We start from the raw sequence: 12302 nt of genomic DNA on the forward strand, positions 1-12302 counted from the left end.
CCTTGGATGCCTCCCTTCTTAGCTCTCCTGCTGTGGGCTTTTCCTTTCAGAAGAGACAAACAGGCAGCGCTGTCTTATAAAAAGGAGGCTCTTCTGATGTTGTCATATTTCTTTTGATTTGCGAGTACTGGGAGGATAATGAGGTTTGGAAGGAAAATTTGTTTTTCGATAAAAAGTACATGTTTAGTCTCCCACTCAGAAATGGCTACAAGGCCATATATCTGTCCGTGGGCAAGTAGTATCTTTCCAGAGACAGTGCTGTTTTCCGTAAGGTGTGTGAGTCTGGAGTTGTAACAGCATTTGTCCAGAATCTGCCAGTCATTGTCTCATCCTGTGATCCCCTGTGAGTAATTAAACCATCTTATACCTTTATTATCTCAGGTATGGAGTGTAGCGAGTTTCCTGCTGGCTGTCAGGATTGTAGTGTCTTTGGGGGTCAGAAACATCCTTAAATCCAAGTGCCAGCAGCTAGAGGTCTGCTGGGCTGCATTTCCTCTGAGAAGGAACCATTGGATTGGTCATCTGAGAGATTACAAGGAGCCTTCCAGACTAGGGGCAGGGAGGGGAGTTCTAGGCAGAGAGAACAGCCAGTGCAAAGGTCTTGAGATGAAATTTTGGTCTTAAACTGAAAATACTTGATGAAAGGAGTATAAGCTATTATCCTCATGTCTCCAGAATTATCACAGGCACCTCTTAGGCAGTGCATCATTGCCGTGTGCAACCCGTTCCCACCAGTATATCCTGGAGAAAGACGAGTGAACTGGGTGTACTTACATAGTGGGAGGACATTGTACTAGAATTATGCCCTGGTCTCTCCAGTGAAGTACAAAAGGAAGTAAGGAGGATACCATCAAGCTTCCTGAAAGCCAAGGGGACCACCACAAGTGGTCCATTGTCAAAGGGCTCTAGAAATGCCAGGCAATTCCCATGTCTTACCCAGACTCAATCTCTCAGAGGCCTTGTCAGGAAAAGGAAGAAGAAAAAGTCTCTTCAAAACAAGTCCCTTACTATTAAAAAAAAAAAAAAGAAAAAAGAAAAAAAAGAGAGAAATACAGCATTATTTTAATAGGGGGGAAAATGTGAATTGCAAAGAGCTGCCTATTTGAGGTTGCACAATAAAAATACTTTGCTTTACAATTTTGATTTGATTAGATCAAACCAGGCAAACTCGTTCTCTTAGAAACTTGTCATATTGGGAGTCTGTCTGGTCTTTTCTTTCTCACCCATACCCTGCATGAAGTTCCTCCCTCATCCATTTATATTGCCAGTACATTCCTACTTTTTCACCACATCCCCCAATGGCAACCCTGCTATCAGTCATTTTTATGTGACTTAATTTGTATAACTGACTTCATTATGCCACATGTGAGATGTATTCCTGCTAATGTGTGGCTTCAGCCAGGCATTTTCATTTTTCAGCTTTTTATCGCTAATCAGTGAATAAGAGGATTTGCTTCTCCAGGAAATTTGTATTATCAGGCAAGATGTGGATATTTAGGAGGACCAGAGAGGGTCCCTAAAATCCCCGTAATCCCAGCCAGCTAGACCTAAGGGTGTGATGAGCACTGGCCCTGTCCTCTTAGGGACGGAGCCCTGGATCCTGAAGGCAGAGCCACTCTTCTTGTCACGATTCCCTTCTTCCTTGGATGCCATAAATCAGTCTAATCCTCATAGCAGCTTCTGGGAACAAAGGAGGGCGCTGGCTTCTTCAGAGGCCTGGGGCCCATTCATTGCCTATGTTCTAGATGTGCCTGCCCATAGGCCACGCCCTCCAATTTCTCACCCACACCCTCCTCAGATTTCCCCTTCTTCCTCCATAGGCCACGCCCTCCAATTTCTCACCCACACCCTCCTCTGATTTCCCCTTCTTCCTCCCTCCCTCCCTCCATCCTTCTTTCCCCTCTTTCCGTCTCAAGTCTTTGGTACCTTCTGTATTTGACATTTTGTAAATGTGCTTCTGTCTCCTCTATTAGATTAGCTTCTGACATAATTATGTTTCTAACATAGACATGTGTAGTGGACTGTATCACCTTTAAAGGAAATATTTTCCTTTCTACCAGTCCATGCCTTGTATGTAGTGCCGTCATGAAAGAAACAGCCTGGGGTTCAAATCCCAGCTATGACAGCTACTAGCTAAGTAGCCTTGAGTGGGTCACTAGTTGCCTGTATTTCCTGCTTTGCAAAATGGAAGGACCAACTGAATGAGGTTGCTGTAGGAATAAAATGAGATCCAGGATCTAATGCACTAAGAATAGCACCTGATACAGAGAGCACCCTATAGTGTCGGAGCCCTTCATGTTAGTTCTTACTGCCGTGTTCCTGGCATTGTGTAAGGTGCCGGGTGTGCAGGGTAAGCACCTATTTACGGAGCTCTTGTCCCTGTGAGGGTGGCATGAATTAACCAAATAGGTGCAAACATGAGTATCATTACAAATTAAGATACATGCTCTGGGGCTTCCCTGGTGGCGCAGTGGTTGAGAATCCGCCTGCCGATGCAGGGGACACGGGTTCGTGCCCCGGTCCGGGAAGATCCCACATGCCGCGGAGTGGCTGGGCCCGTGAGCCATGGCCGCTGAGCCTGTGCGTCCGGAGCCTGTGCTCCGCAACGGGAGAGGCCACAACAGTGAGAGGCCCGCGTAACGCAAAAAAAAAAAAAAAAAAAAGATACATGCTCTGAAGGAAAAATACTAGTTTCTATGAGAGAGAATAGCAGGGAGACAAATTTGCTTGGGTCAACCCCAAAGGCCTCTGTTGAAGTGTCACTGAAGGAGAGCACCCCCTGAGTGGGAGCCAGCCACCTGAGGAGTTCGGAGAACAGCACACCTGGTAGAGGAAACAGCATAGGTGAAGGCTCTGAGGAGGGAAAGTGTTGAATGTGCATGAAGAAGAGGCCATCCTCCCAGGAACATGGTGAGCCAGAGGACAGTAGAGAGACGAGATTGGAGAATGGCCAAGGAAGGAATAGATCACCAGGGCCTCCTGACTCAAGATGCAGAGAACTCCAAAGATGAAAGTTGATCCATCGTAATCATAACAGCTGCTTATGGGGAGCTTCGTAAAACTCTTCACGTTGACTGTTAAGCGCTCCTGAGAAATCAGGGGAAATTGGTAACGAGAAAAGACCTTTCGATTTTGCTGGAAAAGTGTCATCGGTGACCTTCAGGAATGCTATTTTTAGCCAGTGGTAGAAAGGAAAAGCAGATTTCCTCCAGGACCTTAGCGTGGAAATGGTCAGATAAGGAAGGAGTTAGGAGGCAGCTCTGAAATGGGCAGTCCGGACCCAGTGGATTTTTGCAGTTGTCGAGGTCCATCCCTGAGCCTTGGAAGGGAGGTGAGGGGATGGCCAGGACCCTAGCAGCACCGAGTGCCTTTGGGGGGTGGTCCAGGCTGAGCCTGATCTTTCTCTCCCTCATTGTCCTCACAGGTATGCCATTCTGACCAAAGCCACCTGGCCTTCGTGGAGAGGGGATGAGAAACAAGGTGTCCTCCACTTGCTGCAGTCTGTCAACATGGACAGTGACCAGTTCCAGCTCGGGAAGAGCAAAGTGTTCGTCAAAGCCCCTGAGTCTGTGAGTTTCCTCAGGGCCACCCGTCTCCCCGCCGCCCCTGTCGGCCCCCTCCCCGTGGCGTGGCTGGCTTCTTTTCCTCATCCTGCTCTTCATGCCTGAAATGGGGGCTCCTGTAAGAAGGCTTTCCGCTGTTCCCAGTCTAAGTATAGGCCATTCTCCACACCCCAGAGCCCTCGTCGTGGATACAAAGCTGTTTTCTTTCCTTCCTTAAAGTCTCTCTCCCATTCTGGACGTCATCACCTTAAGGTCAGGGAGTGTTTTGTGTGCTTTTGTGCGCTCAGAGCCTCGTGAGGAAAGTGGCTCATAGGAAGAGCCCAGTAGTGCCTAAGCCAACAGGTACTTCTTTGCCCACAAAGGAGGCTTGGGTGAACCTACATCCTCACCTGGGTGACACCAAGCGGGTTGTGTCACGAAGGCCCAGGCTTCCTCCTTAAAGGGGGAGCAGAGCCTGGGAGTGACAATTCCCAGAACTGTATCTCGAAGACCATGAGGAAGCCCGGAAAGGCCTTTCAGGAGACCAGTAGGTAGAAGGAGAAATCTCTGGGCTTAAAGGACGGGGATATTTACCAGCAAGGAATTCAAACATAGAGGTTTCACAATTTGCAAACTTATCAGACCTCCACAGATTAATTTAGTGGAACTTCTTAATCTTTCCTCATGAGGGTGTGGTCACTCTGAGTCTAATGAATGTCCGTCCACAGGAAATTCTCAGTTTGAGCAGGAACCCAACCCAGCTCCTCAGTTCTTCTGCCCCATAGCTCTTGGGCTGTGGAATGAAGACATTTTTTTTTTTTTTTTTTTTTTTTGGTTGCACTGGGTGACATGCGGGTTACTAGTTCCCCGACCAGGGGTGGAACCTGAGCCCCCTGCGGTGGAAGCATGGAGTCCTCACCAGTGGACCGCCAGGGAAGTCCCAAAGATACTCCTTTTTAAGTTGGAGAAACTGCTGGAACGAACCGGGGCTGGGCATCACCATTTCTTGAGGTTCCTGTAATAATCACAAGACTCCATTTCAGGAGTCTTTGGTGAATCTGGCAAAATTAGTCACCATATCAAGGGGAAATACCATGAGAACTTGCAGCGTGGGTCATAATGGAAACGCTCGACTCTAGGCAAATTCTGGTCTCGCGGTGAGTTTTCTCCTTTACAATGGGCCCCATGGCTGCTGTTCTGCCTGCCTCACAGGATCAGCCTGAGATCAGAAATGCTAATGGTTGTAACTGAATGGCTTTATGAACCGTAAAGGTTGTTAAACAAATAAGTGGCACACATCGATAGAACCCCTTTATGAAAAGTTTGTGGTAGCATTTTCCACTTTGAGTTATTTGTAGCTTCACAGTAATTTCATTTCCAATTGTAATATGAAAATGTTGTGTCATACACCATTAAGCAACCCACAGAACTGTTCCTGTTCTTTCTAAAGGAAGAGATGGAGTGATGGAGTGATTTATGGGTACAATGGAAAACTCTTCTGTTGTTTTATACCCACTTTTACTTTTTTGACTTGCTAAATTTTCACAAAAACAGCCTCAATATTTTTCATACTTTTTTTTTGTATTCAGTTGAGCTTTGAGATTTTACTGCCAAAATCAAGATTTATTTTTGGTTTTTCTTTTCCATGTCTTCCTCCCAATTGCTTTCTACCATCTCTTGACTGTCCTCTCCCCCATCTTTTTACACACACACGCACACACACACACACGCACACACACACACACACACACGCACGCACGCACGCACGCACACAAATCCCATCATCACTACTCTCTCCCCACCATCATCACTCATCCATCCACATCTAGCCCTGACATTGCAAATATTTTTACAAAAATTGGATTTTAGGGACTTCCCTGGCAGTCCAGTGGTTAAGACTCTGCGCTTCCACTGCAGGGGGCACGGGTTCGATCCCTAGTTGGGGAACTAAGATCCTGCATGCCGCATGGTGAGGCCAAAAAAAGAAAAATGGTTTTTAAAAATCTACCCTGTGATCTCGCCTTGATTTTTATAGGAAATGTGCTGAATTTACAAAATAACCCATTCGCTTTTAAGAACCCACATTAGACATCAGGCACCAGAGGGTTTGGTTTGGTTTGGTTTATTTGTTACATGTGTCCATGATTTTGGGGGTTCCCCCCCCCCTCTCTTTTTCTTCTTGAACCTCCTTGATTTCTAACCCGTATGGCTTTTGGAAAGAACCTAAAAACCAGATAATCTTTGAACTAGTCTATAGGAAGCTGGGAACTGGTTGCGTCATCCTTGTGTCTTCATCCTTTCTGAGTCACAAGTGTATTTTCTTTGACACTCCCAAAATAGTTCTGGGAAAGAAGAAGGAAACAAGACCTACCCAGCAACCCAACACACAAGATAAGAAACACCAACAGATAATCTTCCAGGGCTCAGATTTTAAACATTCTGTCCAATTGTTAAAAGTCTTTTGTTTGGAAATACGCTCCTTGTGATTATTGTATATGGCACTGATGGCTGTGGAATGAAGTGCCCCTCTCTTGGTATTTTGAGTTTGAGATGTGGTTCTGACACAGCTGGGGATGTGAGAAGGAGAAGCTGAGTGTCAGGAGGAGATCGATGTGGCTCCAGGGTACAGACCCAGATAAACAAGAGACAACAAATCAAGCCCAGCTGCCTTCAAACCAGATTCACTTGTTTACCTTCTGGAACATTTTAACAATGACATTCATCCTCATTCCTTTGGGTTTTTATTGGTCCGTTTTATTTTTGTTCCTAGAGAATCATGTAAACCACTTTCTAGGTGAATGAGAGTTTCCCACCATTTTACGAGCTGATTAGATGCAGATTTACAGAGAAAGACTTGTACGTCCAAGGACCTTGGTTCACTTTCCAGCCCCACCCAATCTTAGTTCCAATGTTCTCATCTGTAAAATGGAGATAACACAAATATGTGGTTCATGTAGTTGTTGACTGGTTGAATGGAAGAATGTGTGTAAAGCATCTAGAATGAGTCCTGACCTGTAGTGGGCACTCGGTTCATTTCAGCTGCTTTTGCTGTCACCTTCGTTATTCCAGAGCTTTGTTGAGTGGGGTGCAAAAATCAGTATTCATCGTTAAGGTGGCCTGAGTCTCAACACCTGCCAGTGTCTGATAGGAGCCCTTAACTAAAACAGCCTCCAGCCCCTCTTGGTGAATCTAAGTCCTAACTAACACATCTGAAGTCCAGCTCCAGTCACTGGTTATTATCCCTGCCCCAGTGACTCCTTGGAGATTTCTATGAGGCAGGAAGTCTATACTTTCATGGAACCAAGAGGAGGGCAGCCCCCTTTCCACTGCAGCACAGGCTCTGCTCTTGCAAAAGCTGGAAAATTCTAGTAAGAGGCTATAGGCAGCACTAAACAACTGCCTCCATGAGCTCATTTGATCAAGCCACTTAATATCCTCTTTGGATCGAGGTGGGAACTAAGTAGATAAGTGCTGATTCACTCATTTGATTCTCACAGAGGTTATGAGCAAGGCAGGGCAGACACCATCATTAAGGTCCAAGTGAATACACTCAGATCCAGCTATTTTCCACTATATTTTTTGTTAAAAGAATATGTATATTATATTATAGTATTATAATATATATTATATTAAAAGACTGTATATATAAAAGTTATAGTGATCATAAACACATTTTTTCACCTTTGTTTATGAGTCTGAGAAGCTGCTCCCCGTTATGTCCTCGGCTAAACTGAGCGTCCCTGAAATACCCAAAAAAGTGATGTTCAGGTCCTGTGAATTGGCTCACATTGGTCTTCTCTATATTCACAGCTCTTTCTTCTAGAAGAAATGAGAGAGCGAAAGTACGATGGGTATGCCCGAGTGATACAGAAATCATGGAGGAAATTCGTGGCCCGGAAGAAATATGTCCAAATGAGAGAAGAGGGTATTGTAGTCATTTTGTTTCATGAATTTAGCAAATCTAAGAATACTTTTTTTTTTTTTTTTTTTTTTTTTTTTGCGGTACGCGGGCCTCTCTCTGTTGTGGCCTCTCCCGTTGCAGAGCACAGGCTCCGGACGCGCAGGCCCAGCGGCCATGGCTCACGGGCCCAGCCGCTCCGCGGCATGTGGGATCTTCCCGGACCGGGGCACATGAACCCGCGTCCCCTGCATCGGCAGGCGGACTCTCAACCACTGCGCCACCAGGGAAGCCCTAAGAATACTTTTGAACTTAGACGAATTACAAGTTCATTTTACTTTGCGTATAATGTCGTGTGTTAAAACCTTGCATTCATTTAAAGTTTCTCTGTGTCTTTCCACACTGAGCATTTTTCCTCCTTCTCCTCGGGGACTGATCCTTCTCCCTTCTCTGCCCTTTTGGGAATTGCAGCCTCTGACCTCCTGTTGAACAAGAAGGAGAGAAGGAGAAACAGTATTAACAGGAACTTCATCGGGGATTACATAGGGATGGAAGAGCACCCGGAACTCCAGCAGTTTGTGGGCAAGAGAGAGAAGATTGATTTTGCAGACACGGTGACCAAGTATGACAGGAGGTTCAAGGTACACTCTGACTGCCCACCTCTGAGAGTCACCAAACAAATTCCTCAGTTTTAAAGATAACTCGTAATTTTGCTTTTCTGATTACCAAAACAGAACATGCTCATCGTAGACAAATTTAGAAAATGCAGATAAACCAAAAGAAAAGTAGCCACCTGTACCCAGAAACAATCACTGTTAACATTTTGTGTGTATCCTTTAGAACTTTTTTTTGCAGGCATACATTTGTATATTTAGTTTTACAAAACTGAGATCTACCTTACATGCTGGTTTATGTGCTAGGTTGTTTTGCTCTTAAAATATGCCAGGGAGAACTTTCCATATTAATAGATGTGTCAAAAAAATTATTTTGTTTAGCTGCATAGTATCCCATTCAACAGTTGCTTCACTATATTTTTAACCAGCTTCTCATTAATCTGTTCTCAGTGGGCTTTTTTTTTTTTTTAAAACCATCGTAAATAAAAGGATGCAGTGAGCATCCTTTCACATGTCTTTGTGCATTTGTCTACTAATGCTTTTAGAATAAATTGATAGTAGACTCATTGGATCAGAAGATTCAGAATATAAAGTGAAGTGTTCTTACCCATTTTCCCTGAGCAAATGACTATGCAGGGCTTTCAGGGCTTTCACAGAGCCACTGGGGGCCAGCTGAATTTTTTTTTTTTTTTTTTTTTTTTTTTTTTGCGGTACGCGGGCCTCTCACCGTTGTGGCCTCTCCCGTTGCGGAGCCCAGGCTCCTAACGCGCAGGCTCAGCGGCCATGGCTCACGGGCCCAGCCGCTCCGCGGCATGTGGGATCTTCCGGGACCGGGGCACGAACCCGTGTCCCCTGCATCGGCAGGCAGACTCTCAACCACTGCGCCACCAGGGAAGCCCGAATTTTTTTTTTTTTTAAACCTCTTTCCTTAGACATTTTCTTTTGCCTGATAAAATCTTGACCCTAATAGTGAAATATGAAGCCACAATCGCTTATGGGCCCTTTAAGACCTTTTTATGTGTGTTGCTTCTTGTTTGTTTTTTTGATCAGGAAGAAAATAATGAAATAAATAACAATATTAATTTCAGAAGAAGGATGATGTTGTTTTGCCAAAACCAAATCATTCCTTACAACCCAAGTATGGTTGCTTGTACTTCAAATATGCTCTGGTGGCATATTTGAATGCAAACATGAGTGCTTAAGTCTCTAAGTAGTGTTTGAGTATAATACAGTATGTTTATATTCTTTTTTTTTTTTGCGGTACGCGGGCCTCTCACCGTTGTGGCCTCTCCCGTTGCGGAGCACAGGCTCCGGACGCGTAGGCCCAGCGGCCATGGCTCACGGGCTTAGTCGCTCCGCGGCATGTGGGATCCTCCCGGACCAGGGCACGAACCCGTGTCTCCTGCATCGGCAGGCGGATTCTCAACCACTGCGCCACCAGGGAAGCCCTATATTCTATTTTTAAGGATTGTCATTGAAATGAAAATTTATCGATTTTAACAAGTAAAAATTTCATGGGGTCACAAAATGTATATATGCACGGATCCCTGAGAGAGAAACATCCTGTAGCAGATCATTGGTAGGTTCGTCCTATGTGTTGGTTTTGCCCTGATACTTTAGGTGTTGTCCTGATGGTCTGCCATTTTTGTAAGTCAAAGAAAGTCAAGTATCAGCAGTTTTACATATGTCAACCTAAGAATCATGAACAGTGTCCCCTTTTGCTCTCGAGGGACTTAGATGATAAATGGAATGGCCATCCGATGGTAGTAAAAGTTCACTTCCTAAAGCAGCGTCCCTTCACCTGGTCACAAATGCCCTTTGTGTGGACTGGTGTCACTCTGACACTTTTTAAAACACCTCTCCTTACAGAGCGTAAAGCGAGACTTGCTTCTTACTCCGAAATGCTTGTACTTAATTGGACGAGAAAAGGTCAAGCAGGGCCCAGACAAAGGCCTTGTGAAGGAGGTGCTGAAGCGGAGAATCGAGATGGAGAGGATCTTGTCTGTGTCCCTCAGGTGAGTGGCCAGGGCTGGGGGCAGGGCAGCCCTGTCTCTCCTCAACATCACCAACCACTGTTCCAAACACAGCCTAGAGAAAGGCCCAGTCAGTCTCCCCAGTGGTAAAAATCATGATGAAGTGAACCCAGTTTCCTCTTCTTCCCAAAGAAGAGCTCATCTTCATGGCTCTCAGGGAGTCCCAAGATGACGGGAAAAATTTGCCTTCGGACCTGGTCCTCTGATCAACGGATACCCATATCCTTTGTTCCCATAAAATTTGAGAAATAAATATAGTATGTGAAACAACCAGCACAATTGCTATTATTGAAGTAGGGCCAATGTTCTGAGCCCTGCCCCCAAGCCCACCTCGCCCCAGTTGAAGACCTAACCTGTTTCACCAGGAAAGGCCCAAGCACAGGTGGACATTAAGTCATCAGTACTGCTTTTTAGTTTGCTGTGACCTCTGACTGTCCTAGGTGGGAAATCTCTTTGGACTCCTTGAAGCCCTTTATGCCTATTAATACCCAGCGGGGAGTACAAATTGGTCTCCATAATCTATAGCCCTGGAGTCATTGCGAAATGCTCCCTTCAACTACAAGTTCACAGGTAGGGGTCCTTGCTCTTTTTGTCAGCACCATGGCTTGCTTTTGGCAGAGGGGCTTCTCTGCATGCTGAGACTTCCCTAAGTTCCCTGCTAGTAACTCCCAGACTGAGTTCCCTCTGATGAGAGGAAATCCTCTCAGTCCACAGAAGGCTAAGAAAAGAGGAAGAAAGGCCCCTTTGAGCCCAGTAGCTTCCTCCTTGAGTCACGTCCCTGGCCCTTCTGAGGATACCACTGCCTCTCTCAGGGCAAGCTTCGGGCTGCCATTGCATTAAAAGCAGAGATGTTCTGGTTACTTGCGAACATGTCCTCTTGGAATTTGCAACTCTTATTCCACACAGAAGACAAAACTGCTGCTCTTAGGAAAAAGCAGGGGGTTTGTATGCTCAGGCATCTGATTTACCAGGCTGGAAATCCTGGCTCCAGTGTGATAATCCAGAGCAGATTTTAAGTTGTGTCCATTCTTGCCTGTGTCACTGTGGTTTCTGATTCTTTCTGTTCCCAATTTTCCTGATAAAGAGCCAGGCAGTGCAGTGAGGTTAAGAGTTTAAAACCCTTCAGTTCAGGATGTGGTAGAACTAAGCAGATGAGTCCATCAGCGGCCTTTTGCAGCCCCACCGCATGTGGGTCTCAGTGCCACGGATTTCACGGAAACGCTCTAGGCGCTGTCAGGTTTTCCCCAGAGGTCTATTTGAGAATTCAGCTTGTGGGCCATGACCTGCTGGCCAGTCTCCTGGCTAGCTGGGCCCTGAGGCTGCCCTTGCATGGCGACCAGCTATACCTGGGCTAAGCTGGGTGAGCTGAAACGTGCTGTTCACACGTGGCGTTAGCCGTGGCTACAAGCCCAGGAGTCACAGCTTTGGGGCATATGTGCTGATTACTCTGAGAATGATCGTTGTTCTTTCTATTATTATTGCCCAGGTCTGTCTGCAGCCTTCAGACCATCAAGGAGTGCTTGATCATGATATGCCTACATTTGTACCAAGCACTGTGACACTTAATATCTTAATGATCAAGTCTTTGAGGCTTATCACGGTTTGGGATATTCACACTGAAGTTTGTTCCTTCTGTCTTTTTTTTTTTTTCTCCTCTCTCAGCCTCTGGGGATACATTGTCTCATAGTAAAATCAGATTCTTTTTCTGCTTTCTCTTCAGCATTTCTAAAGAGAAATACTAATATTTAGTATTTCTAAAGAGAAATACTAGTATTTCTTTAGTATTTCTGCATTTCTCTTTAGTATTCTGGACATCTGCTTCCTTGTGGCCATTCCTTGTTAAAGGATGTAATAAAATGAGGTACTTAGCCTGAAATTTGTTCTGGATCTAGGGGGAAAAAAGAGCCTGAGTCATTTAAACTTGTTATATCTGCACGTTACAGTTACTGAGCCCCAACTTGCTTAATACCGTTCCCGCATTTCCTTCAGCCATTGGGTTAGGCTAGTAATCTAAACCAAGTTCGGAATGCAACCACATGGGTCGTGGAGTGTGAAATGGATTGAGTAGTGAAATGGAATCCAGAGTAGAAATGGATTGTGGTACCAGGAGAACGTGTGTGTGTGTGTGTGTGTGTGTGTGTGTGTGTGTGTGTGTGTTCTCAATGTATTTCAGTATCGGCATAGAGAAAAATTTTAACAGTTGTCTAGCTCTTCG

General features: G+C 45.3%; 1 protein-coding gene across 2 annotated transcripts in view; it reads left to right on the forward strand.

Moving 5' to 3' along the window:
- Window positions 1-12302, forward strand: part of MYO1E (myosin IE) — a 214987-nt gene that overhangs the window by 172089 nt on the left and 30596 nt on the right. For both annotated transcript variants that reach the window (XM_059056186.2, XM_059056187.2), the window contains 4 exons: window positions 3425-3569; window positions 7353-7467; window positions 7912-8081; window positions 9924-10069. In XM_059056186.2, coding sequence (XP_058912169.1) covers window positions 3425-3569; window positions 7353-7467; window positions 7912-8081; window positions 9924-10069 — 576 coding nt within the window. The remainder of the gene's footprint in view (window positions 1-3424; window positions 3570-7352; window positions 7468-7911; window positions 8082-9923; window positions 10070-12302) is intronic.

The sequence above is a fragment of the Kogia breviceps genome, chromosome 3, assembly GCF_026419965.1.
Source record: "Kogia breviceps isolate mKogBre1 chromosome 3, mKogBre1 haplotype 1, whole genome shotgun sequence".
NCBI lineage: Eukaryota > Metazoa > Chordata > Mammalia > Artiodactyla > Physeteridae > Kogia > Kogia breviceps.